Genomic DNA, 27,134 nt, shown 5'->3' with positions numbered 1-27,134 from the left:
GCGTTCTGGTTAACGTGGGGCTATGGACTATGCCTTTAAAAGGCATTTGAAGCACATTCCATCCCCCTTAAATTACAGTGCCTGGTGCCTTACTTTATTGGACTTGACTCCCCTCTGCCCCGGGCACTGTAGTTTAAGGGTCGCTAGGAATCGTACAGATCCTGAAGCTGAGGCTCCAACACTTTGGCCACATCATGAGAAGAGAAGACTCCCTGGAAAAGACCCTGATGTTGGGAAAGATGGAGGGTCTGACCAAACTGTGGGAGGCAGTGGAAGACAGGAGTGCCTGGCATGCGCTGGTCCATGGGGTCATGAAGAGTCGGACACGACTAAACAACAACAGGAATTGTAACTGAGAAATACAGTGCCCAGAATTCTTGGGGGGGGGGGATCTGCTTTTAAGGTATAGTGTGTCCACAGTCTGAAACTAAAGCAAGGAGGCCTACAAGCTGCCTTTGTGATTTGGGGCTTGTATTCAAGGGAGATGGGGGGCCACATGGGCTCCTCTGCCTGCCCCTCCGGATGCCACACTGCTCATCTTTCTTCTCTCCTCTTCTGGTAGGTAAGGAGCAGACTGCCATTGGGACAGTTGCTTAGCATCTAGGCATCCCTGGCTCTCTCCTCCTTCCACTTGCTCTTTGCCCAGGGTTCACAGGACCGCCCCCCCCCAAAAAAATACTTGTCTAAACTCACAGGTCTCTGCCTCATGCCAAAATGAGAATCCTAGGCAGGAACCTCTGGGTTCACCCAACCCTTCTCTCCCCACTGTGCATCCCGGTTCTTTATCCAGCAGCTCCCAGTGGAGGCTTGCACTCTGTCCCCTTCTTCCAGGGTGTCTCACCCCTTCTCCTCCACTCCAAACAGGGAACCATCATCTGAATGCTGGCATCGGCCGAATTATAACTGCTGTGGGCTGGTTGGTGAGGCAGGCAGCTTCCCTGGGAGAAGCTGAGATACTGCCTCTCTTTTTCTTGGTCACCCTTAGGGCTGGATTGAGGTTTGATGAGGCCCTAAGCTACTGAAGGTCAGGGCCGGCTCTAGGTAGACTCCCGGCAAAGCCGCGCGGAAACCATGCTGCGCCCTGCGAGGGCAGGGGCGCCGGAGCGATCTCGAGACTTGCCCCGCTGAAGGTAATGGGGTCCTTTATATGTCCAGCTGTCCTTTGTCAACAACAAATTGTCGCTGTTTTTTGTGTTGAAAATATGCTATATGGTAATTTATGGAACTACTGTAATACCGGTAGGTATCTAAAGACATTTGCACAAAACAAAATAGGAGCCTACACAACACAACACAACACTGTTGCTGCATGTAGGTTTTATTTTTTACCTTATATTTTGGAAATGTACATCCAGGTTTTTGTTTGGGGGGGGGGGCAAGAGAGTGGAGCCCTAAGCTATATCTTGTTTAGCTTATATGTAAATCCGGCACTGGCTGAGATCTACAGTCTGGCCAGTGGCTGGCACTGGGCAGTATTATTTCAGATATATAGATGTACCAAAAATTAAGCAGCTAGGTTTCAAATATCGTATAAGGGAAAGTCTTCTGTGCAGAACTATGTGTACTCTGCACACACACACACACAAAATTATTCAGGCAATCCATGTTCTGTACTAAGAAAACAAAATCCTGTGAGATGTGATAAATTATAAAAATTGAGCAAATTTTATGATTGATCTTATTTTGCATAATTTACTCTACACGTTTTGCCATCTTTCATAATTTATGCTGCCCTTGCTAATCATGGGAAAGGAAATGACACTGGAACCTGACATCCCCGACTACAGAAAATCTCATTCAGGCCCTGCTCAGATCTCTGAGCTTTTGGCAAATTTTTGCAGCTTGCTTTACAAAATGAAAACTGAATTTCTCAGGAAGCTTAGCTATGTGTACTTTCCTACACTCACTTGGAACTGCAGCATAAAGTCATGTGTTACCAGTTACATATCTAATAGGAATGTTGTTCTAAAAGACCAGATGAATAGAAGGTTTACAGTATTTCTTAAAGTGGGGGGAGAGATGGTGTTAAAGAAAGATTATGATTTCTAATGATGTCAGAATAATCCCAAAGTGCCTGCCTTCCCCTAGTCACTGGTATGGTATGTATTTTTAAATGTAAACTACTGTGAGCAACACCATATCATGTAAATTGTCAACTTGTACATACAACAGGCACACATTGTGCCAACTTTTTTATTTTTTAAAAAAACTGCAACCAGGCATCTAAATTATGCACTAAGAAAAGAGTAATCCTTTAACCAGTATAAATTATGCAGTGTTGCTCTATTTGCACGAGTTCGCTTTTCTGCATAATTTACCTGTATTTTTGGTATCTTGCATAATTTATTCTGGTTTTGCTACTAATGAGGTCAAGAACCTATGTAAGCCACGGAAGAACTGACATCACCTACCAGGCTTCTGACATATTGGTGGGCATTTGACCATGCACTTTTACGCATCTTTTTGCAGCTGTGCTGCTTGGTTTTATTTTCTGGTGGGAGTCTCAAGAAGCTGAATTCTGCACTTCCACTGCAACATGTATATAGCCCCGGATTTAGGCTGCTATGTGGCACCCCAGATTTCACTGAACAAATAGTACTCATCCAAATAGTAGCTACACATCTAGGACTAACTTCAAATTTCAACTAACTGGAAAACCTTTCATCCCAACGGCAAACCTTGCTCAATATACAGTACATTGCAGAGCTCAGTTTTCATCTTCTGTGCTCCCAAATGCTACCATCATCTGACAGACCATTGTAATTTCGACACATGCACTTGGCCAAAGAACACAAATGTTATATACAGAGTGTATCAAGGCTACAGAGAGAACACTGATACATCTACAAAGAGCATACAAAAATATTATAAAGTACTGCAGAAAAGCAAGGACTATGGATGTGAATGGGATTCATAAGGAACTCAACTGTTTTGATAAAATAGCCAAAATCAGACTGTTTACTTCGCAATTTGCAATCTGAACTTGTTTTTTAAAAAAACATTTAAAAGTTATCACAACTGAATTTTACTTAAACCACACAAATGTAATTTTAAAAAGGAACGCTAGACAACTATAAAGCTATATAAAACCATTATTTGAACATTATTTGAATTTGAAGCATTATTTTTGCACATTCTACGTTTTGGGCTTGCTGAGGTTCCTCAGCCCTTTAGGCACCGGTTCCATACAAAAGTCCATTTTGGTAGGCAGGATTGATTCTCGTGATTCAAGCCCCGCTCCTTACAGCAAGTTTGAAAACCATTCTCAAATATAAACCTGCTTATCCAAACTAATCCGATCCTCTGTTTTGCTTTTCATTAGCCGCTTGAACAGTCCTTTCCCTCAGACTCCTGGCGACGTTATTTCCTTGGCGGGAGGACATTTTGTTCGTAGTGACCAGGGTTTACAATATTGCCAGCAGGCTCGTATCGGGCCACCACAAATGTGGAGCCGTCGCTGGCAGCCGCCTTTCCAACTCCCATCTTTTTGGTGCTCTTCCAAACCATGGCTGTAAAGTGTCCTTAAAGAAAAATCCCACACAGAATCTATTAGGCTCTGAGCAAGAGTCTCATGCAAGACTGAGCAAGAACAGTACTCAAGTTTCAGAAAAATTGCTCAAGGAAATTCAAGCATCCTAACTCAAAGACATTAACCTTTGTGCTCAATAACTTGCTCATAACTTTTTAAAAGAACAATTGTTTTGAGGATACATTTGAAAGTTTTAGGGAGTGCTCCAATTAGTTAACTTGTTTGTTTGACCTCAGTTTCAGGTTCCTTGGTATGAAGCTCACTGGAGGCTGTGGTGTTCTTGTGATATACGCTTTTATTTATAAATATACACAGGCTGAGCATTAAAAGGAAGAGCATCAACACTCCGACAAATCGTGCTCCCCATTAGGCTTCATGGAGAACCCCCAAAGTCATAGCTTTGGTTTCAGAAAAGACAGCATATCAGTCCTCTTGAGAATTCCCAGTGACCAGTGCCAGATGAGACTAACCCAGACTAGTCGCTGGCCTATTGCTCTCGAGGCATCCCTAGTTATTTGTTTCTATGGCAACACATCCGTACTCAACAGGTTAACACAATGCAGTTAGTAAAACGTCTAACTGGTATCTCTGCCATTTCCTGAAAAATGAAACCATGTGTCTTTGGAATCAATGCTTTTTCAAATTATGGTGTTAGAAAGGAAGATTTAGAAATTACTAAGCCTGAGCTTCCACACACTTGGTTACCCAGCGCCTGTTTCTTGCTGAATTTTGAACAGCATGCTTCCACCTCCCCACCCTCTATTCAGTCGGAAGGATATGTTTATATAAAAGCTTAATTTCTGAGATATTGTGAGAAACTAGAAGTGTCCTTTATGTTATCTGCAGGGCCGGCCAAAAACATTTTGACACCTGAGGCGAACCACAGAATGGCTCCCCTGCACCAGGGACAAATGGGCGAGTGAAGGGGGGAAATCAATTCAACCTCACCCAGCAGTTGAGGTGGGGGCGAGAGAGGTCCACTCTATGATAGGGTTACCAGACATCCCCGGTTTACAGGGACAGTCTCCGGATTTGCAAATCTGTCCTCGGACAAATTCCGTCCCTGGAATGTCCCCAGATTTGCAAATCTATCCCCAGGAAACTTGGCAGAGGCAGCCTCAGCAGCCCGGAGCCAGCCACTGCCGAAGGGGAACCGGGGACATCCGGTGGTACAGATCTTCTGCCCCTTTCCGCCTTTGTTTTGACAGATCGGGGGAGGCTCGGGAGTCGCGGGCAGGCAGCCGTTGCCCAGGAGGGGCACAAGGCGCGTGGTTTCTCTGCTGGGCAAGGTGCTAAGCCCTTCTTTCGCACCCTGTGAAACATAAATACGCAGAGTTTTTTTAAAAAAAAACCTGGGCAACGGCTGCCTGACCACGACTCCCAAGCCTCCCCCGATCTGTCAAAACAAAGGAGGAAGGGGGCAAGAGATTGGGGAAGGCTTGGGAGTCACGGGTGGGCAGCGTGCCATTGCCTAGTTTTTTTAAAAAAAAAACTGTGCATTTATGTTTCACAGGGTGCGAAAGAAGGGCTTTGCACCTTTATACAATATGCATGTGTGCTGGGGCCCAGGATCTTTTGCCTCACCATCCCCACTACTGAGTCCCTGTTGCTACTCAGCTTCAAAGAAATAAAAATAAAAAGTGTCCCCAGATTCATTGAAAAAAAATCTGGTAACCATACTCTCTGAATCACACTGGGTGGGTGTGGAGCCCAGGTGGGCAGCCCCCACCATTTCCTTGCTAGGGGTGGGAGGAGACCAGCATTGCCTCCTATTCACTGAGAGGCCATGCCATGCCATGGGGGGGGGTGCTAAGGAGGGGGCAGCTGCGACCTCCAAGGCGTGTCCTACAGCAATCATTGCCGCCGCTGCAGCAACAGCAGTGGGCGATGCATTCCTTTGAGTCTGCAACTGCTGCTCCTGTGGATCCTGCTGCCCAAGGTGGGCCAGCCCTGGCTAACTGTAAATAAGCAATGGCAAGCCCATACTCACCTGTCCCAGAGGAAAATCCCGGACTCTGAAAGTTATAACTTTTTATTTCGTTATACCATCTGTCAGCTACTTCACAACCTGCAAAATAAATGAAAAGATGCTGTTGAATTGCAATTGATGGGGTGAACTCTGTGAAAATACTGGTACTCTGTTCTTTTTTTCTCCAAGACAAAGCAGCTCTGGGCTCTCAAAATTCATTCTAACCAAGCTGGAATCAAGTTAGTAAAAAACCCAAAGTTTTAGGAAAAAAGAGTATCCTACACCATTCTGACCAACAGCAAAAGTAGCTGAATTTAAAATGTAAAGAGAAAGCAAACTTTTGACTACATAAGTATGTCTTTTGCAGTTACCAAATGTCCTGATGCAGTTTTCTTCTCAAAAAAATGTATCAAAATATGTAAAATGTGTATTTTGAGAGAAATAAATTTAGAAATGTTTTGGCTGATGAGTGTAAAATCAAGCACTAAGCACATTTTCAATTTTATAAAATTCAAATGTTTTAATATTTAATGCAGTTAAATAACTTTAAACATACTGGATTCAGTACCGGTAGTTAGGTTCTGCCTCTTTTCCATTGATTTACACCCTACCTTACCCTTGGGCCATAACATTTCTGGGCTGGCTCTAGACACATGAAAGAAGAAGTGTTTCAGTTAAACGCGTTGTAAACTTTGTACAGTGCTACCTCAGTTTTCTAACAGCTTAGTTCCCGAACAACTCGGAACCCGAACGCTGCAAACCCCGAAGTAGGTATTCCGGTTTTTGAACTTTGCCTTGGAAGCCGAACGTGCTCCTGAGCTTCCATTTTCACTGTTGCACAGCTCATTTGAGTCCCCCGCATGGTAATCAAGGCTTTTCCCTCTCCTTTTACACTTGCGCAGAAAATTTAATTCCCCCCCCCATCGTAATAAAGATTTTTTCCCCATCCCGTTTTACCCTTGAGCAGCAAATTTAAGTCCCGCCCCCCATCGTAATTAAAGCCTTCCATTTCTGATTGCAGTGTTCTGAGGTGATATTTGGTGCTTTTTTGCTATTTTTGTGTTTGTTTGTGTGGCTTTTCGTTTTTGTGACTGTGGCTTGTTTTTCGTTTTATGATTGATTGATTGATTGATTGATTGTGTGCCTGCGGAAATGGATAAAAGCCCCCATCCAAACAATGACTATCATCAATGCAGGTAAGAAAAAAATTAATTTTAATTTTTATCATCTACAACAGTGTTTCTCTTTTTTTTCCATTAATTTTTATTGATTTTTTATACACATCAAACATCACACATAAAATAGAAATTAAAAAAGAAAAAAGAAACCACAAATAACAGGAAAAAGAAACCAACCATACTATACAATACAATAAAAGGTGGAAAAAGTATTTCAACAAATATCAACTTAATTCCACTCTTACAACCATTGTTTCTCGTACTTCCCCAAGTCCCTTCTTACTGATTTCCTTCATCAAATCTTCTTTAGCAGTTTCTTAACCATTGCAAATATTAATCATCCTATTATTTATTACTTCTCTTTTTGCCTCAGTCCATTAGAATTTTACTCAATTGCCCTTTTATTTTGTTTATTTTTGATTTTCCCTAATGCCTTAACACTGAATTATTCCCATAAGTACTCAGTCTCTTATGTTCTAAAATCTTTCCCTAGATATAATTTAAATTTCTTCCATTCTTCCTCCGTCGTCTCATCTGCTTGGTCCCGGAGTCTTCCTGTCAGTTCAGCAAGTTCCATAAAGTCCATCATCTTCATTTGCCATTCTTCTACAGTGGGCAATTCATTTCTCTTCCAGTATTTTGCAATTAGAATCCTTGCTGCCGTGGTGGCATACATAAAGAAATTTACATCTTTTCTTGGGATTTCATCCCCGACTATACCAAGTAAAAAGGCTTCTGGTTTTTTCAAGAATGTATTTTTCAATACTTTCTTCAACTCATTGTAAATCATTTCCCAGAAGCCCTTTATCTTGGGGCAAGTCCACCACATGTGGTAGAAGGATCCTACCTCTTCTTTACATCTCCAACACTTATTATCACAATTATTTTAGCTAATTTAACCGGTGTCAAATACCATCTTACAACAGTGTTTCTCAACCAGTGTGCCTCCAGATGTTTTGGGACTACAACTCCCATCATCCCTAGCTAGCAAGACCAGTGGTCAGGAATGGTGGGAGTTGTAGTCCCAAAACATCTGGAGGCACACTGGTTGAGAAACACTGATCTACAATACTATCTTTTTTATAGTACAGAACATTGATTATTGCTTTCATTTTTTGGATCAATGGTCTTTTTAGAAAGTCAAATTCATGTTAAATTGCTTTTTTAGGGGTTGTTTTTAAAAGTCTGGAATGGATTAATCCGTTTTGCATTACTTTCTATGGGAAAGTGCGCTTTGGTTTTGGAACAGACTTCCTGAACCGATTAAGTTTAAGAACCCAGGTACCATTGTATGAGAAATCAGGTTGGCAAAAAGGGAACTCTACAGCCCCACCTGGTGTCAGTGTGTTATAATGCATATACAATGCATATAAGACACCTTTTCTCTGCCAACGTAGCTGAGTCCCCTGGATATGGAGTCGCAAGCTTTTTAGAGGAAAGGTGGGATACAAAAGTAATAAATAACTGAAAAAATAGTAGCTGGCTCACATCCAACTAGCAAGTTTCAGGGGTGAGTGAGGGTTTGAGCCTGGCTCGCTCTCTGTTGTAGGTGTAAGCCTTTTATCGACACAATACCACACCAGCTCTCTGCCTAAGTTCAATGAGCCTTGAACGAACAAGAGTACCAAAGGTGGCACTGGGATACCTAGTCAAAGCTTACAACCAATTCCACCCATTGAAAATTAATAATGTTTCTCTTAAACTTCTTGCTGCAATCCTGTGCTCATTTAGGAGCAAGTCCCACTGAATCAAGAGGGACATTGCCCACTTGAACATGCATAAGTATGGCACTGTTAGACTGACAAATATAAAAATGCTTTCAATGGTCTTTTATCACATATGCGTTGCTTAGATTGCAGTCCTTACAAGTTTTGGGAGGAAAACGTTTGAGCACTGCAATGTTAACAAGTCTTTCCTGTGTACTTATCTTACCTGACTGATCATACGAAGCCCACGCGAGGTTTTCCCCACACTTCCCGCTACTGGATTCAGGACTGTGTTTGAGGATTCTGGTGCTAGCAAGTGCTTCTGAATACCTAGATATAAAAAAGGAAAGATCTGAAGCAAAATGGGTGCCAGGCTGGCAAAGGTTGTTCTAAATCAGGGGTCTCCAAGCTTTCCTTGCCTCAGGCCAGTGTCTCCAGCGACAACTGTGCGGCAGACCAGAGGGCAGGGGAGCACACACCCATAAGCATGCACACAAGCTATTTCCAGTGCTCCTCCGACCCGGAAGTGGGTCCCCGTGCCACACCGCACCGGTAAGAGTGGGCAGTGGGCAGCGGTCGCCGCAGGCCGGATAAACGAGTCCTTCGGGCATTATCCGGCCCCCGGGCCATAGGTTGGTGACCCCTGTTCTAAATGAAGATTACAGTGGTACCTCGGATTAAGAACTTCTGCACCAGCCTTCCAGCAGTTTCCATACATGGAAGTAGTCACAGAGGTCTGGAAGTTGCAGGAGTTTGCTGAAGAATGTGAGCACAGCTACATGCAAAGCTGTGGTTTTTGCAGCTAATCCCCGTTCCTTAAGGGATATGAGGTATTTCAGAACCTTCTCCTCCCAAGAAGGAGGAGAGTGTGAGGCAGCCCTGCCGTGAGACCTAAAGGCTTCCAAGGATGACCAAGCCCTAGAATACGCTTGGAATGTTGATAGCGCAATGGAACGCAATGCTCCCTGCCTCATAGTGTGCCTCCAAGTGCCCACAGGTCCCCATGAAGGAGTTCTGGCAGTAGCCAAGCCAGCACCATTATGTGATCCTCTTCAAACCAGCCAGTTAATATCTTTTCCTCAGCAGGAACATGATACCAACTGTTTAGTTTTTAGAGACAGGGTGAGCATCAGAATGCTTGAGAGATTATATAAATTTAATACAGCCCGGAAAACTAGCACATGGGGGATAAAGCGAGGCAAGGCCCCTTTTCTCAGACATGCTAGGAGCTATTGTGTCTATTCTGGGTGGTCTTTTTGAACAGAGAAGCATCTCGTCCTATGAGCCCTACCAACTGTGTGAAGTGGTCGAGGAAATGCATCGCTGGCAATACCTAAGACCATTAGAGCTATACTACATGCACCATGTAATTCTGCTGATGTTCCTTAGCTCTAGTATTCTTTCGTAGTGCCAGCCATTGACATTAACAACATTTAGGGTTTTTTCTTCCTTTCAACCAATGCTTATAGAAATGACTAGAGATTTTGCGGTGTGCCGGCTTCTTCTTCCTAAATATGGCACCACTGGAGAAGACAATTATGCTGATCCTGGCAGTGGGGGAAAAAAGTCCTTTTTTGTGTTCAGAGAAATAAATGCATGAGGATTTGAGTATCAACAAACCAAGAATCAAATAAAAAGTACCGATAAACTCTTCAATTAACAAAGAAGTAGTTGTACTCACTGCTGTGCTTCCCTGTTTAACTTCTTGCAGAGTTTTAGTGAGGGAACACCATGCTTCTTCCTGTAGTCATTGTGGGCTTTTAAGACCTCTTCCGCAAATTGCTTGGAAGCTAAAACGGTATAAAGCATTAGAAATTCAAAACAATTCCAGTCTCTGCTTCAGGCCCAAAGCAAGGGCTAAAATATTACCTTGCTCGTACACTTGAAAGTCTACAAAATAAGAAAAAAATTGAGTTTAACCAACTCATCAGATGGCTTGTTTTAAAACAGCTGCACCTGAGATCACTTAGTTGCACAAGCACTGGCGAGAGGAGAGGCATTATGATATATGGCATTGCAGAGAAAGACAAGAAGAAAGGAACTATAATATACATGTAATCTGTGGCATTCAAAGCTTTTGACCTGTTATCAGAGTTTCTGTCTTATAACCATAACCTCCTTAGCTCATCTTCAACAACCAACGCAAAAAAGCCAATTTGTAAGCATAAAATTTTAATTTTTTCATATCTAAAATTAACAATATACAGTAAGAATTAAGGGTGCACATCTATCTTTTTTCATGCTCATCTTTTACTTTTGTATGCCACATTTCCAGCAAGCAAGCTGAGCACAAAACAGCCCACAATAGCAAATAATCTATACGGTATATATATAAATGTAAAAATCGTGAAAGTGCGTGTTCCACTTTTCTCCGTAACCGCTTGACCAATTGTCCTGAAATTTTGACACAATGATCCAGGCCAGTCCCTGAGCGTTGTTGGGAAAGAAAATCCCTCAAATCTCACACCTGGGCAGGTATAAACCTGGTTTTCCACCAAGTCAAAGAGCGCCCTCAAGTGGCGTTATTCCCTCAGCTCCTCCTCCTACACCCCCTCCCTTCCTGCGAAATCTACGCCATACCCACAAACCAAATAATGACATCATCAACCAAGCAACTGAAACCACCAAGGCGTCCATTATCAGACCCCTAGGCCCTGCCAGGCTGCTAAGCCCCCACTAGGCCCGGGGGGGGGGAGAGAGGGCAAGTGCCCGGATCGCAGGTCGCAGCACGGCCTTTGTTTTATGTAGGCCCCTGCCAGGCCCCCACTAGGCCCGGGGGGAGGAGGATAACCCACAGCAACGCACTTGGGGGCACGGCAAGGGGTTTTCACTTTAAAATTTAGCACCACTACCCCCCAAACCCCCCCCCAAATAACCACAAGACAAAAATAAATACCATCCTTCAAAACGTCATGAGATACACCAGTCACGGGGGGGGGGAGGACAAACAGAATAGATCATGGATCGGGACACGTGGGGGCAGTCACAGGGATTAGCCACAACAACGCACCACACCCACAAACCCCACCTCCACCACAAGAACCTGTAAAACAGGGGGACTCTGCGGCTCAGGGGGATCTGAAGGGGGCCTATTACCCTCCATTTGACAGACTAACGCCCAGCAACGCGTGCAGGGCCAGCTAATTAATACATAAAAGCATCACCTCCTTGTCCCAGGGCTGCAGTGGGGCTGGGTGGGAATATTGCTTTTCACCTTACCCTTCTGTGCAGAGTAAAAGACAGCATTTCCAGTCCTCCCTGCCTCAGTGCTGGACACTTTTTCTTCCTTTGTTGATGCATTGGATCTTCTGAATAGTTTTGCATGAAACCTCAGCTTAATCTCCAGGAAGCAGGGAAGTTTGCAACTATTCCATTTAGTAGTGCAATGACTTTCTCTGGAATGTGCATCACTCATTCGTGTTGGGAAGATGCCAAGTGACGTCTCCGCCAAACTATTTGTATTCCAATCTGTTCCACTTTGTACTCTCATCTTTTTCAAGAAAGTTTGTGATGATTTTTCCTACTTTCAGTGCAACTGCAGCACCAGCCTGGTGGGTGTAAACTTGCAAAGCACTATTAATGCACCTAGTAATAGGAGTCTTCAGTAAGATAGTTGCGGTGCTCTGCCAGCCTGTCCCTACAGCATGTGGCCCCTTCCCCCATTTGTTTCCACAGCAATCATTGCCCCCCTTTTAATTTTCAATTTGTTTTGTACTAAAGTGCATGTGTACTAATAAAATTATCATTTTAAAAATGTAGAAGCAAATGTTGCAATTGCTAGGATCACAGGAGCCAACTCTTAGGGGCCATGGGGGCTTTGGCCCCCACAATAAAATACTTGAGGGGACTGGGCCCCCACAAAGTTGATGGGCATTGCCATTCAAATAGTGTGTGTGCACTGTGTTATGTAATTGATTATGCAGGGTGGGGCTTACCTGGGCCCCCACAATATTTTATTCAAGTTGGCACCCCTGGCTATGATTGTAAAAAGCAAATCAGTAAATGAAGTACCAACTTAAATAACGCCAGTGTCCAGAAGAAGCATGAATCACTTCACACCATGTGAGTGGAGGCTGCATTCCTAAGTGTGCATTCTAGGGGGTAAATCAGAAGCTTGATTCTGATTTAAACATACCCAGGATTGCAGTCTTAGAGCAAGATCCTAGGTCAGTAATGCACAAAACACTTTTGTTTCTGCTGTGTGGACAAGAACTGAGGGGTTATTATAGGGAATATAGTACAAAATTAAAAGACGTCTGCTTCCTGGGAGAAAAGCAATGACAAACCTAGACAGCATCTTAAAAAACAGACATCACCTTGCCAACAAAGGTCCGTATAGTTAAAGCTATGTTTTTCCCAGTAGTGATGTATGGAAGTGAGAGCTGGACCATAAAGAAGGCTGATCACCGAAGAATGGATGCTTTTGAATTATGGTGCTGGAGGAGACTCTTGAGAGTCCCGTGGACTGCAAGAAGATCAAACCTATCCATTCTGAAGGAAATCAGCCCTGAGTGCTCCCTGGAAGGACAGATCGTGAAGCTGAGGCTCCAATACTTTGGCCACCTCACGAGAAGAGAAGACTCCCTGGAAAAGACCCTGATGTTGGGAAAGATTGAGGGCACTAGGAGAAGGGGACGACAGAAGACGAGATGGTTGGACAGTGTTCTCGAAGCTACGAACATGAGTTTGACCAAACTGCGGGAGGCAGTGCAAGACAGGAGTGCCTGGCGTGCTCTGGTCCATGGGGTCATGAAGAGTCGGACACGACTAAACGATTAAACAGCAACAACAAGTACTATATTACACGCTACGCAGAACCACACTTGTAATGCCTCTTCTAGCAGATAACAGTGCTAAAGAATCCTTGTGTAGAAATGACCCATATTTATGTTTAAAAAGAAAGAACAGTACACAAGCTTGGGTCAAATAAGCACAGGCACTCCCTATATTTAGCAGAAGAGGACGGATAGCATAATTTCCATCCCATTACCAATGTGTTCACTGTACAACACCCTACACTTCCGAGTACCAAATATGCAAAGGTGCAAATGAGGCCATTTGTCCCATTATTGTCAGATCCAAATCGGAGCAGGTCCTCCAAGGTCTCCAAAGCCACACCTGAGACCTTCCCCATGTAAATTACTAGTGAGCTATGACTCTCCCAATCATTGTTGAACTAACTATTAATTTGGTAGTCTTAAAATGCCCTGCAATATAGAATGCCAGATTTAGATACCACATTTAGTATTAAGATTTAGGACATATTTTTTTGCATAATGTGATTTACATTATGTGCCTCACATTAAACTTTCCATAGCCGATAATTAATATGCAGATCTGCCAAACAACTACATTTTATTAACTCAATGAAGATGTACAGGAACATAAAATTCTACGTTTACAGAGTTATAAAAATATGCAATTCTAATATTGCTCTCCCCCCTTCCCCCACAAAGACATGGAGCCTCCTAGTATACGGTAACAACAACTGAAATAAAGCCGAAATCATCCAGTCAGCAGTCAAGGAATGTTATCCTTTCTTAAAGATGCAACTGTGCTAGCCCTGAGAAACATGAACAATAAATGACTAATTCGCTTCCCGTTTCTGTCCCCTGGAGTCTGAAAGGCATCCAGATACAGAGTCTGCTTTGTCAGTTTGGTAATCTCAGCACGATGGGCTCATGGAAAAGAAGGGAGCAGCTGGACTTTCCAAGAAACTTGGAAGCAGAAGCTGCTTTAGAAAAACGATTAAGTGAATTAGAGTTATATTCCCTGATCTAATGCAAGATCTGTCAGTACAGTATAGACATAACTCCTAAGCATGTGATCCTAACACACATTTAAATGGAGATAACATATTCCTGAACAACTTTCAAATAATTGCAAGCCCAAAGTATCCCGTTAATGTTTATAAAGTGTTTTGAGCACTTTGCAATGCTGTATAAATACAAGATGCATACTGTCTTGAAATCCTTTGGGAAGAAGGAAGAGATATAAAGTTAATACATAAATGCCCACACATTTACCCCAATTAATTCTGGAAAGAAGTCTACTCTATTTACTATGTGTCTTTTAGCACTGCTTGGGCAAGTTCTCTCACAAAAGGGAGGGAGTTCCAGAAATTATGGAACAGGCAAGAGATACTAACAGGAATACCCAGTTCCAGTGCATCACCTTCTGAAATATTGCTTAGACACAGAGGTTGATCAGGAAGGTTTATTCTAGGTGAGAGTTTGGGATTTAGAATCATAGAATCATAGTTGGAAGGGACCCAACCCAAGTCCAACCCCATGAAGTGCAGGAATCTCAACTAAAATCCAAGGCAGATGTCCCTCCCACCTCTGCTTAAAAACCTCCAAGGAACGAGAGTCCACAGCCACCCAAGGGAGACCATTCTACTGTCAAACAGCTCTTACTGTCAGAAAGTTCTTCCTGATGTTTAGTCAGAATCTCCTTTCTTGTAACTTGAAGACATTGGTTTGGGTCCTACCCTCCAGAGCAGGGGAAAACAAGTTTGTTCCATCTTCCATGTGACAGACCTTCAGATATTTGAAGATGGCTATCATATCTCCTCTCAGTCTCCTCTTTTCCACGCTAAACATTTGGAAGCCAATGTGGGTTTCTTGTGTGTGCAATACTGGGGATTTCAGGTAGAATGGCTGGCACATCCTGAGTCTTAAAATCCATTATCTGCTGATAAAATGCTGGGGTTGAAAAGCCCAAGGCATTTGTTGTGTGATTCAGGCTTTGAAATCTGCCTGTTTCATGCAGTTGCATTGACTGCCTACTTTGGTTTAGATCCTGCATATTTCAGGTGGGCCCCTGGACTTTAGCAATGCTAGTTTGATGGTTATGAGATAGCACTGCGGGTCAGTGGCTAGAAGACCACTGGTACAGCTGGGTTTGGTTAATTCATAAATGTGGCCCTAGTTCGCCAACTTCTGTGTTTCATATCATCTCCTGGTTTGGTTGCAATTTAATCTATCCGTTTTCAAGCCCACTCAGTGGATCTTAGCAGGCAGGAGAACTTTCAACTTCTGGAAAACAGTACAGCTTCCCTTCCTTTTAACTGTGATTCATATATACAGAAATCTATTACACAGCCTGCAATGAGTCATTATCTTGGGGTTTTTTCCACTCAAGTCTTCAAAAAAATGCTAATGACCAAGGTTCCTGAAAGCCACTTGTTTATATATCTGCAAAGCTAACAAATCCGTAAAAAGGATTTATAGAGTGGTGGGAAGACCTTCAGAAGTCACGGAGATAGGGATCTCCCAACCCTGAGAGTCGGGAGGGTGTTGGGCTCCACGAGCTAATATTTTACTAGAAGCTAAATGTTGCTTCAGTCACTAGCATGGACTAGAACTACTCCAGAGCAGACTTAATATTGCATATAGGTAAAGTTAAAGGCCAGTAAAGTGAGATGAGCGTCGCAACCCCAGAGTCGTCCGCAACTGGACCTAACGGTCAGGGGGCCCTTTACCTTTACCCCTGACCGTTAGGTCCAGTCCCGGACGACTCTGGGGTTGAGCGCTCATCTCGCTTTATAGGCTGAGGGAGCCGGCTTTTGTGGCCAGCATGACTAAGCCGCTTCTGGCGAAACCAGAGCAGCGCACGGAAATGGCGTTTACCTTCCCACGGGAGCGGTACCTATTTATCTACTTGCACTTTGATGTGCTTTCGAACTGCTACCGGGTACTTTCAATGGGAAAGTTCGCCTCAGTTTATGAACGCCTCAGTTTATGAACAGACTTCCGGAACCAATTGTGTTCATAAACCGAGGGACCACTGTACAGTATACCAGGGGTGGCCAACTCCCAAGAGACTGCGATCTACTCACAGAGGGGTTCAGGTCAGAGTTGTTAAGCTTTTTTTTAAGAAGGAGGGAGGCCCGCTTTTGGGTTGCTGTTGAGCTTTTTTTAGGGGGGAGAGCCACATTTGGGGGGGGCAGGGTGAAAATGTTGAGCTTTTTTAGGGGAGAGCCAGTGATCTACCAGCAATCTACCACAGACGTCCCGTGATCTACCGGTAGATCACGATCTACCTGTTTGGCGTGCCTGCTGTATACGAAAGTAATATTGTGTCCTTGTTCACGAATGAGTGGAGTCCTGAGATTACAGATTAGTGAGCACAGGAGAAAGATTGCAACAAAACCATTTGTGGCTCCATTAACATTTCACTTCCTGGAAGGTAAGAATACACCTGAGGATTTAAGTTTCATTGCTGTTGAACAGATTCACATATACAGGGGGAAATCCCCACATCCTACTTTGAGAAGCTATTAAATGTTCCCCTTGCAAACAGTCATTCCTTATCGGCGGAATGAATTTTTTTAAATTTGCCAGCATATTTATAAGCATGTTTTCAATATTGTAGCAGCCTGTTTACCATTCTAAACGGGAAAATCTTTCAGGTTTTACTCTTGTTGCTCAAGGGCTGTTGTAGCTCTGTGGTCTTAGGACATTGATACTTGTGTTTCTTATGGTTTTCTTCTATTGTATGCACGGTCTATTGCTAAATGATAACCTGACAGATTATCCACTGTCCCAGGTGGCGCTGTGGTTAAACCACTGAGCCTAGGGCTTGCTGATCAGAAGGTCGGCGGTTCGAATCCCTGTGACGGGGTGAGCTCCCGTTGCTCGGTCCCAGCTCCTGCCAACCTAGCAGTTCAAAAGCACGTCAAAATGCAAGTAGATAAATAGGAACCGCTACAGCGGGAAGGTAAACGGCGTTTCCGTGTGCTGCTCTGGTTTGCCAGAAGCGGCTTTGTCATGCTGGCCACATGACCTGGAAGCTATACGCCGGCTCCCTCGGCCAATAATGCGAGATGAGCGCGCAACCCCAGAGTCGGTCACGACTGGAGCTAATGGTCAGGGGTCCCTTTACCTTTAACCTGACAGATGCAAACTTAGATATTCTACATTCTAGTCCCTGAAATCTGGGTGGCCTAAATTGCATATGCAGATTGTTTTCTAATTATACAAATCAAGTGGTGGGTTAAGAAAGGTAGAAGCAACTCCCTCTCCTCCTGACCTCCCACTGCAAACCACCCCTTTCCAAGATGCTTTTGTAGTAGGAGTGGAGAACAACATGGATTTTCCAGATGTTTTGGACTCCACCAGCCATCAGGCCAAGCCAGTGTGGGCAACAGAAAGGGAGCTGGAGTTGACGAGAGTCCAGCAATATCTGGCTCCCAGAGACGTTTCCTGCTCTGTTGTAGAGGAATGAGAGAAATGTTTGGGTTTTCTTAGATATTTCTGCATGTAATGACTATCTGAACCCTCAAAGGGTACTTAACAGAAACTAAGACAATTTCACATATTGTAAGAAGTCTAAAATTCTTTCCTGGGGGAGATGGGATGTTCCTTTGCTGTTGTTATGCCTTTTTGTTTTTAGCTTTCCAAAGTTATATAAAATCCAATAAAATAGTATTTAAAAAGGTCATTTCAATTTTAAAGACAATAAATAATAAAATCTCTTCCTGATAATAAACTTTATTGAACAAAACAGGACTTACTTGTGTGGAGAAATGTGCTGTTTGTCTAACAAAGTAACCCTCAGTCATCAAAGGTCTATTTGATCCTGTGTCTTGCTATGATTACGAGTCTATGAACACTGTTCTGTAAGCATATATCTACCCTTATGATGGATGCGTTTATGAAATACGTCAATTTTTTGTTTCTGCGCTGAAGACGTTCTCACGAAACAGTGCAACATTCCGGAAACACTGTCCGACTAGTTCACTGAATACTTCAGTTACTTTGGAATATGACAAGTTTGCTGACTACTTTGTAACTTTGCTATACAAAGCTTTGCAGCTTGTTTCTTACTGAATGACTTTCTGCCATTTGGTTCCATTCATATCAACAGGGACCTCCAGAGACCTATTGGAATTGTTTTCATGTGTATATTATATGCTCTTTTATGCGCCCCCCTGGGGACACCCGCCGCCACCTCCCACTCTTACTGGCGCAGTGTGGCGCAGCTGCCGACTTCCGACCCGGAAAAGCGACGGAAATAGCTTGTGCGCACACGCAAGCGTCATTTCCGGTGTACTTCCGGGTCGGAGGAGGCTTCTGCACATGTGCACAAGCTATTTCCGGCGCTTTCCAGGTCGGGAGTGTGCCAGAAATAGCGTTTGCACATGCGCATGGGCACACACAGCCGTGCGCGCTCCCCCACCCTCCAGCCCACCACGCAATCGGTGCGGCGGGCATCTGGCCCAAAGCCGGGTAACTTTGGGGACCCCTGTATTATATTTTCTTGTATATTTTATAATGTCTTGTTTGACATTGCATATGTTGTATATATGGGACCCAGGTGGCGCTGTGGGTTAAACCAGTGGTCCTCAACCTTGGGCCTCCAGATGTTTTTGGCCTACAACTCCCATGATCCCTAGCTAGCAGGACCAGTGGTCAGGGATGATGGGAATTGTAGTCTCAAAACATCTGGAGGCCCAAGGTTGAGGACCACTGGGTTAAACCACAGAGTCTAGGGCTTGCTGATCAGATGGTCGGCGGTTCGAATCCCTGCAATGGGGTGAGCTCCCGTTGCTCAGTCCCAGCTCCTGCCCACCTAGCAGTTCGAAAGCACATCAAAGTGCAAGTAGATAAATAGGGACCGCTACAGTGGGAAGATAAACAGCGTTTCCGTGCGCTGCTCTGGTTCGCCAGAAGCAGCTTTGTCATGCTGGCCACATGACCCGGAAGCTGTCTGCGGACAAACACCGGCTCCCTCGGCCTATAGAGCAAGATGAGCGCCACAACCTCAGAGTCGGACACGACTGGACCTGATGGTCAGGGGCCCTTTACCTTTACGTTGTATATATTTTTTGTTCATTTGTAATTGGCCACCTGTTGCTCTATTCTTGGTTTTCACTTCAGTGTTTGCAACACAGAGGTTTGGTTTGTTTTCTACATCATATTTCAGGCAGGCTTCTGGATCCTTCCCTCCAATGCTTAAGCACCAATTTCATGTTTGCCCATTTCAAATATTTAATACTTAAATCAATTTTTAGTTCAAAATACTGTCAAAATACTGAAAGTTTTATTAAACCTCTTCTAAATCAACAGAAAAATAACAGAAAATTATAACAGAAGCATCACACCATAACACAGACTAGAGGTGTCAGTCAGCTGTGTTTTACTCAGAGTAGACCTATTGAAATTAATGGACCTAATGTAGGTCCATAACAAACATTTGTTTCAAATACTACCCATAATTTCCAAATTTAAACTATTGAGGGGCTTGTGCCTTGCTCAGAAAAACAACTCTCTGTGCACCTGATGAGCATCATCCAGGGGAAAAGCATTCTATAACAGAGAGTACCCTTTCCTGATTAAATGTTTTGATTGCACCTTAAAAAAACCACAAATGCATTTTTCTGCTTTTTCTCATTGCAAAACTGTTCCATGGAAGAGTGACAAAAAGATTGTGACATCAAAGCCACCCATTTATTCAACACTCTGCACATCAACTTCACAAAGAACATTGACACTTGATTTTTAGGTACATTGTGTGCACCCTGAAATTATCAGGCTTGGAGAAACTCATAGCATTAGCAACACAGAAATTTGTTGGCTGGATGCTGCAGTTAAAAGCAGGCTGCGTGAAGTCTTAAGACACACTTCTAGCCTCAAATACACCCACACCCAGGCCTTGTGCACAACCAGAAGTTACAACATACAGCTAATGATTACCACTCCTGTTGCTGTTTATGGCAGACCAAGAGAGAATGAAAACACACACACCCTTTCTCCATGTCTTCCACCTACAAGTAAAAACAATGGGAGAAAGAGGTATTGTCAAGAGGACTCAGAGGAGCTTGGTGATTTGGTCGCCTGAATGATGGCATTCAGGGATTCGGCTAAACAAAATAAAAAAATTCCTTCCAGTAGCACCTATAGACCAACCAAGTTTGTCATTGGCATGAGCTTTCGTGTGCATGCACACTGTGTATCGGAAGAAGTGTGCATGCACACGAAAGCTCATACCAATGACAAACTTAGTTGGTCTCTAAGGTGCTACTGGAAGGAATTTTTCTATTTTGTTTAGACTACATCAGACCAGCATGGCTACCTACCTGTAACTGGGGATTCAGTCTGATTGACCCCAAACTTTGCGGAGAACGGCTAAGGACCCCTCCTTGCACCGGCTGAGAAAGTCAAGCTGTGTTCCTTCAGCCACTGTCCTAGGCTCCAGTCCTAGATAGATAGATGTTGCTAGATAGCTAGATAGATGAGTTAGCTAGATACATGAGTCTGACCAAATTGCGGGAGGCAGTGGAAGACAGGAGTGCCTGGCGTGCTATGGTCCATGGGGTCACGAAGAGTCGGACACGACTAAACGACTAAACAACAACAACAACTTGCCCTTGCTGGCTGGGACTGACATCTGGAGGGCCACAGTCCAACATCTGGAGAGCCACAGGTTTCATACTCCTGGTGTACACACACACACAGAGAGAGACACACACTGTACATCTTTCTCCATTCTGGACTTTCCCACCACATGCAGAGCTCTAAGGCTGCTGTGTTGTGAACACAGCTGCCTCCTAAACGGGCCTAGTTCTTTGGTACTGCCAGACATAACAGTTGCAGAGTTTTGCCTTTAAAAGCTGCAAGGCTAGTAGACATGTAAAAGATACAGCTTTTGCCATTACAGCATCTGTTAGCCAAAGAAAAGCGGCAGCTGTTACATTAACATTCCTGCTTGTTTTACAGCTTTTTTATGCTACAGAAACTTTGTCAGGAATGAGAAGGGGCAGCCCCCATGGGACCTGCCTCACAATCTCCTCCCTCCGCTTTGCACAGACACCCTTGCTTCTGGATGCCAAATGATGCTGCTCCAGAAATTAGACTGCTGTTCCTTGCTCCAAAGAAGCTTCTAGAACAGCAGTCTAATTCCAGAGCCTCCTTGCTTGCGGAAACTTGAGTGTACTGTATCAGTTCCAAATGTGAACCCTATAACACAGAAGCCTACAGCTTGTTGGGATGCCAAAATCCTATTGCATAAGCAGCGTAACAACGGGAGGAAGGAAAGTTGCTCCCTCTCACCTTAGGCGGTACAGCTGTGCAGCAGGCTAAGGTCCAACATATGTTGCGAGCTATTTTGAATTCTTGCCAAATAGGTTTGTGCTGCTCAGGGCTCACTTCCTGCCTTCTCTTAATCACATCCTCCGAGGAAACGCAAAGCACTGCTTGAAAGCTAACGATTCTCCTCCCATGGCTATTGCTGCAAGCAACAGCTGCCTAACGGTTTAGTCTAGCATATTATACCCAAGTTCATTCATGTAACGGCAAATCCAAAGCATAAAAGCCGCGCATCCTATGCAGCGAGTTCCGGGTTTCTTCTGTATGTACAAAGAAAACCCTTCCGGGCTACTGGATGAAGCCATTAAGATCTATGCACATCGAAGCAATGGAGTAAGGTTTTGGAATTTTTTTTTGGGGGGGGAGGAAGGGGGTCGTTTAAAAGCAAGGAAAGCTACGAGCTTCGTCCGGACTCGTTCACCCACCTGACTTGCCCATAGTCCCGTCCTGGATGCTTAGCTGCAGAATCTGCTTCTCCAAAGCCTCAGGCTGCTTTCGTTTTTTTCTGCCAGCCGCCTGCAGCTTCCTTGACGCTGCTCTGAGCTGCTGCATGAAGCAAGAGGCTGCGAACAATCAGAGCGCAATTGCGCATTCACAGGGCTGAAGCTGCCGGGTGATGCCTTATAAGGAATAAGGCCATTTGTTCCTTTCTCAAGTAGAGGCTTCTTTGTGGTCAGGGAGGGATTATTTATCTTCTAGAACACTCAGCAACGCAGGAAAACACTACTGTATATGATTTTGCATACCAGTTTTGTCAAGTAACAGGAAAGTTAGGCTACACTAATTTTGGGTGGGCGGGGAGTGTGAAAAGTAATTGAAAACATGCTGCATACTTTGAAAAGCAGCTGTTGAAGATTGTAGCAAGATGCACAGGTTGTGGGGCAGCTATGTAACTTTATACTTAATCCTTTTATGCCCCCCCACCCCAACTTTGGGTAGAAGTGTGTGGTGCTTCAGTTGCAAAGCACACAATACCGTAGTTGTTTATCTTCTCCCCATCCATGCTTTACAGCAGTTTCCAGATTCCTGATATGCTAGAGCAAAAGCAGACAAAAGGCAGTGTGACAACGCAGATTTAAAGAAAATATTCTGAGCATGTGCGGTTTTGCATTTTAAATTCACTTAAATTGGCTCCTTCCTTGTTCTCCTGTGTGAGGGGAAGGACCCTGTTGCAACAGCAAAATAAAGGCTTTGCTTCTCAAAATTCTCTGGTTGGCCTCTGTTATATTCTCCGACCGATGGAGAACCCAATAAGGGCCCTTGTGTACCCCATAAGGGAATAAGGGCATATTTTTTGCTTATAACACAAGCATCGTGACTACGGGAATGAAACTGACACTAAATAAAACCATTGCCCTGATGCTAAATGCATTTACTTGGGAATAAGCATCGTTTTATTGTAGAAAAGGGCAACACATTTTAAAAGTGAAAGTAATAGAATAAGCAGCCAGCCACCCACATTCAGTCTTGGTTAACCCTGGCATACCCATGTACCAGCCTGGATTCTGACACACCTGGTGTACCTGGAGTATGCCTGGAAACAAGTTGTGAGGGACAGCTAGAAGAACTGGGCATGTACCACCAGGAGAAGATGAAGGAAAGACATGATAGCAGCCCTCAAGTACAGAAGATGGAGCGGACTTGCTTCTAGGTGGTTATTAATTGTAGAGTCACTCCTCCTGAATGCACGGTTTTTGCAGTGGACAAATGGCATGACTGGCATAAAAATGCCTGCCCACCCACAGCCCCCTTACTTTTCTGGGGGGGAAATCCACTATTAAAATAAAATGTTTTTCCTAGTTTTGGAGGCTAGGCTATACTTTAAAAATGTCAACTGCCAAGACAGAGGCTGAGCTACCCCAATCATTTTGACACGTGGAGGTGGCTCTCCACCTTTAATCCGCTGGCACCAATCACATGAGATCTGGTCAATCGACTTCAAAGGAAAGAATTGGGAGCACACTCCTAAGCCTTACTTTCAGGTGAGGAAGTGCCATAACTTGAATCCCATGATGAAGTATTACCTGAAGAGGAAAGAAATGAAAATGCCAAAAACCAACCTCAAAACTCTGAGAGTTTTCGCAGACAAACTTAATAATGCATATTGTTGTTGTTGTTTAGTCGTGTCCGACTCTTCGTGACCCCATGGACCATAGCACGCCAGGCACTCCTGTCTTGCACTGCCTCCCGCAATTTGGTCAAACTCATGTTCGTAGCTTCGAGAACACTGTCCAACCATCTTGTCCTCTGTCGTCCCCTTCTCCTAGTGCCCTCAATCTTTCCCAACATCAGGGTCTTTTCCAAGGATTCTTCTCTTCTCATGAGGTGGCCAAAGTATTGGAGCCTTAGCTTCACGATCTGTCCTTCCAGTGAGCACTCAGGGCTGATTTCCTTAAGAATGGATAGGTTTGATCTTCTTGCAGTCCATGGGACTCTCAAGAGTCTCCTCCAGCACCATAATTCAAAAGCATCAATTCTTCGGTGATCAGCCTTCTTTACGGTCCAGCTCTCACTTCCATACATCACTACTGGGAAAACCATAGCTTTAACTATACGGACCTTTGTCGGCAAGGTGATGTCTCTGCTTTTTAAGATGCTGTCTAGGTTTGTCATTGCTTTTCTCCCAAGAAGCAGGCGTCTTTTAATTTCGTGACTGCTGTCACCATCTGCAGTGATCAAGGAGCCCAAGAAAGTAAAATCTCTCGCTGCCTCCATTTCTTCCCCTTCTATTTGCCAGGAGGTGATGGGACCAGTGGCCATGATCTTGGTTTTTCTGATGTTGAGCTTCAGACCATATTTTGCGCTCTCCTCTTTCACCCTCATTAAAATGCATATTAATGCTAGCTTAATGAATGAAGGGGCTAAGTCCATAGAGTTGAATTTGCTAGAAAAGGCTCAACTAAGTCATGCCTTGTGGGTCAAATTGGAACTTGTGTCAGGCCTGGGGGCGAGAGATTCCCCAAGATCCCTGCTCTCGAGGCAGACCCACACCAGTAGACGTGGTGAAAACAAGCCCCTTCCATGGGTCTTCTATCCTTTGCACCTGATAGGTTCCTTGGAAGCTTCATCCTGTTACCCTAACCAATCCCTGTTTGTAATGCAGTTTGGGGGCATGAACTGGTCTCCTTAAGCCCACGGGGGTCTCGCTCCCACAGCGGTCCAACTGCCATTTCCCAACTGCCGCTGTGCCCGGCCTGGAATGTTCAGGCCCACACAGGTGACTCCGAGGACTGTGAACAGCATATACTGCATGCCGGAGTCTCTCATCTCAGTGCCTTGCTTGCTTCACCTGGCCTGAGCTGCTTGTTTGGGTGGAGGGTCGCCCCCCATGTGTGAAAAGGAGGGAACGAAGGCCGTGGTGGCTTCACCTGCTGAAGCTTGCTTTCATGTTTCTGCTGTTATTGCTCCCCCTCCTTTTCTCAGGGGCTGCCTGTAAGTAACAGAAGACCGGGGAAAGGGCGAGAGGGTTGAAGAACCTCTTGCCATCCACTGGGGAGCCTCACCTCACTTCATGCGTAGACCAGCCCTGGATAAAGTTCCACATCAGGATCTGCTTCCCCTGTAGATCCTGCTGCCTGAGCAGGCTGCCTCACTGTAACTAGGATTTGAAACCATGGTTTGCATCTGGATCCAAATACTGGTTAAGAGCTAACCATGGTTATGGCTGGTGCAGGAAGGATTGTGAAAACTGCATTAAATAAGGAAGCGCTTGGCTGGGGAGCAAAAGTAATTCAACAGCCTTCAAGAGAATGGCAATGATGTTATACTTATGCTGGTCCATTGGGGAAAAGGCATTTATAGTTGCTGCAAACGGCACACTTGCAAAACTCCATGTAGCCAGATAAGCATAAAATTAAATAGATGCAAATCGCTAATTAATTTAATATAAATTGTTGAATATTCTCTAGGTTTTGTTTTGATGGGGTTTTTTGTTTTTGTTTTTCAAACTTTATTATTATTATTTTTTTGTTGATGTTGCTCTAGCTGGAAATCCATGTTTTGTGAATAAAATGTGTCTGTTAAGAAAAAGGATGATGCACTTGAAGAGGGAGACCAGAGAGACACCAGCAGATTCAGAGGCTGAGTATGATAACATTTCATCCATCCCAGAAGACCTTCCAGCTTCAGATAACCGGATAACTGGAGAAGAAGGAAGAACTGGTAACTGAAATCGCTTCTCACACCTGTTGATTTCAGACAGTGGATAAAACACTTTGTCTCTACAGTACTGCAATTTTGTTCTATTGTATGTCTCTACTGTAGTTAACTTCCAACTCCAAGAGCTGCAACTATAAAGATCACTGTTTAAAAACCCCAAGTTAGGAACTTTTTGGGTGATACATTTGTGTCAATGTATGTGGAACCAAGTAAAGGGATTAGGACAGCAGTCAGGGTGTGAAATTGAGTGACACAGTTACCAGGAAGTGACTCAGTACAAACAGTACTGTCCAGTGGTAACTCGGTTTAAGTACACAATTTGTTCCTGAAGTCTGTACTTAACCGAAAGCGTACTTAACCTGAAGCGAACTTTCCCATTGAAAGTAATGGAACGTGGATTAATCCGTTCCAGACGGTCCACGGAGTACTTAAACTGAAAGTACTCAAACCGAGGCGTACCTAAACCAAGGTATGACTGTATACAGATAGAGCAGGAAGGAGATAGAGAGTTAGGAGTTGCATGCAGAAGCTTGTTTTAGTAAAGTTCACTCCTTCTAGATGTGTGGATGTTAAGTGGTTTACATGTTAAGTGGTTTAATAAATCATCTGCAGTCTAACAATAAGCACATCAGGATCTAAGGTAACTGAAATGGCTGGTTTTAGCTGCACTTAATTTCTGCGTAGGACTGCACTGCCAGCATTTTGCAGGAGGAATTCAATGACATAGTAGAACTTCAGATTTGCACAATTAAAGTGCACCAAATCCGTCTGTTGCACCTGCACAACAAATCCACTTCTAAAAATTTGGCAAGAGATGGGGGAAGTGCATGGGAAGGTGAGGGATTAACAGTGTGAACATCTCGCAAACAAATCAGGATGAATGCAAGACCAATGCTTGTTCTACCCAATGCAGTAAATTGGAACAAATGCTTAGTGAAGACTGGACATAGCCCAGCCACTTTGTAAGCAAGGCAGGATGAATGCTGAATAAGTAGGTCATCTAGATGGCTCTGGTGTATCCATGCTAATTGTGACTTTTACTTGCTGGTTTTCAAACTGCAGGCCCAGTTGCTGTCGCATCATATGACTGTTGTGGTTTTAACACAACAGTTTAAAAAGCCTATTTGTGAAAGGCTCAAGGGCTACAACTTGAGAAGGTCAGCAAAAAGACCATATTGATGCAAAAAAGTAGCAAACCAGACCTTTTAGAACCTAGAAAATGATTCAGGAGGGGGTGGTTGAGATTGCAGAAGTGGGAGAGGGGGGCTTAGCGCTTTCCCAACTCCCTGTTTCTTGCTCCACATATTTTCCATTCTGAGAATATTTTCCTCAGTTGCGCTTCAGACTCAGGCCTATAAATTTATGGCCAGAAAAATTGGTGGAGGGCATCCACAATTGCAAAATGGAAGATAGGGAAAGTGTTGTGCCCCTATTTCTGTTTCTCTGTTTACAGCTGCCCTCTCCCAAAGTGGGCTGCTGCCATACATATATTTGCGTGTAACA

The 27,134-nt window shown here is 44.0% G+C and overlaps 2 protein-coding genes across 11 annotated transcripts in view; one reads left to right on the top strand and one right to left on the bottom strand.

The window, feature by feature from the left end:
- Nucleotides 1–1,300: 1,300 nt before the first annotated feature.
- GLIPR2 (GLI pathogenesis related 2) lies at nt 1,301–22,032 on the bottom strand. 2 transcript variants are annotated; one of them, XM_060282151.2, is made up of 5 exons: nt 21,899–22,032; nt 10,064–10,172; nt 8,609–8,712; nt 5,520–5,597; nt 1,301–3,521 (listed from the first exon to the last, which is right to left on the bottom strand). In XM_060282151.2, the coding sequence occupies exons 1-5, from the start codon at nt 22,023–22,025 to the stop codon at nt 3,361–3,363; spliced, it is 579 nt and encodes a 192-aa protein (XP_060138134.1). In that variant the 5' UTR covers nt 22,026–22,032; the 3' UTR covers nt 1,301–3,360. The 2 variants fall into 2 exon arrangements, with proteins under 2 accessions (XP_060138134.1, XP_060138133.2); XM_060282150.2 differs by lacking the exon at nt 21,899–22,032 and adding an exon at nt 11,602–11,812.
- Nucleotides 21,577–27,134, top strand: part of LOC118094392 (zona pellucida-binding protein 2) — a 25,569-nt gene continuing 20,011 nt past the window's right edge. For 4 of the 9 annotated variants that reach the window (XM_088655555.1, XM_088655551.1, XM_088655552.1 and 1 more), the window contains exons 1-2: nt 21,628–21,806; nt 25,498–25,634. In XM_088655555.1, the coding sequence (XP_088511681.1) occupies nt 21,769–21,806; nt 25,498–25,634 (175 nt within the window). In that variant the 5' untranslated portion in view covers nt 21,628–21,768. Of the gene's footprint in view, nt 21,807–25,457; nt 25,635–27,134 lie in introns of all 9 variants that reach the window. The other 5 variants (XM_088655558.1, XM_088655557.1, XM_088655554.1 and 2 more) reach the window with 3 other exon arrangements.

Source organism: Zootoca vivipara, chromosome 12, assembly GCF_965207765.1.
Source record: "Zootoca vivipara chromosome 12, rZooViv2.hap1.1, whole genome shotgun sequence".
In the NCBI taxonomy this organism is placed as follows: Eukaryota; Metazoa; Chordata; class Lepidosauria; order Squamata; family Lacertidae; genus Zootoca; species Zootoca vivipara.
The sequence above is the reverse complement of the archived record's forward strand: the minus strand, read 5'-3'. Positions and strand labels throughout refer to the sequence as shown.

Coding starts and splice junctions, on each gene's coding strand:
- GLIPR2 (XM_060282150.2), bottom strand. CDS start 11,797: ATGAGTGATGCACATTCCAGAGAAAGTCATTGCACTACTAAATGGAAT. Junction 8,713..10,063: donor TTAAACAGGGAAGCACAGCA/GTGAGTACAACT, acceptor TTTTATATCTAG/GTATTCAGAAGCACTTGCTA. Junction 3,522..5,519: donor GGGATTTTCCTCTGGGACAG/GTGAGTATGGGC, acceptor TTTTTCTTTAAG/GACACTTTACAGCCATGGTT.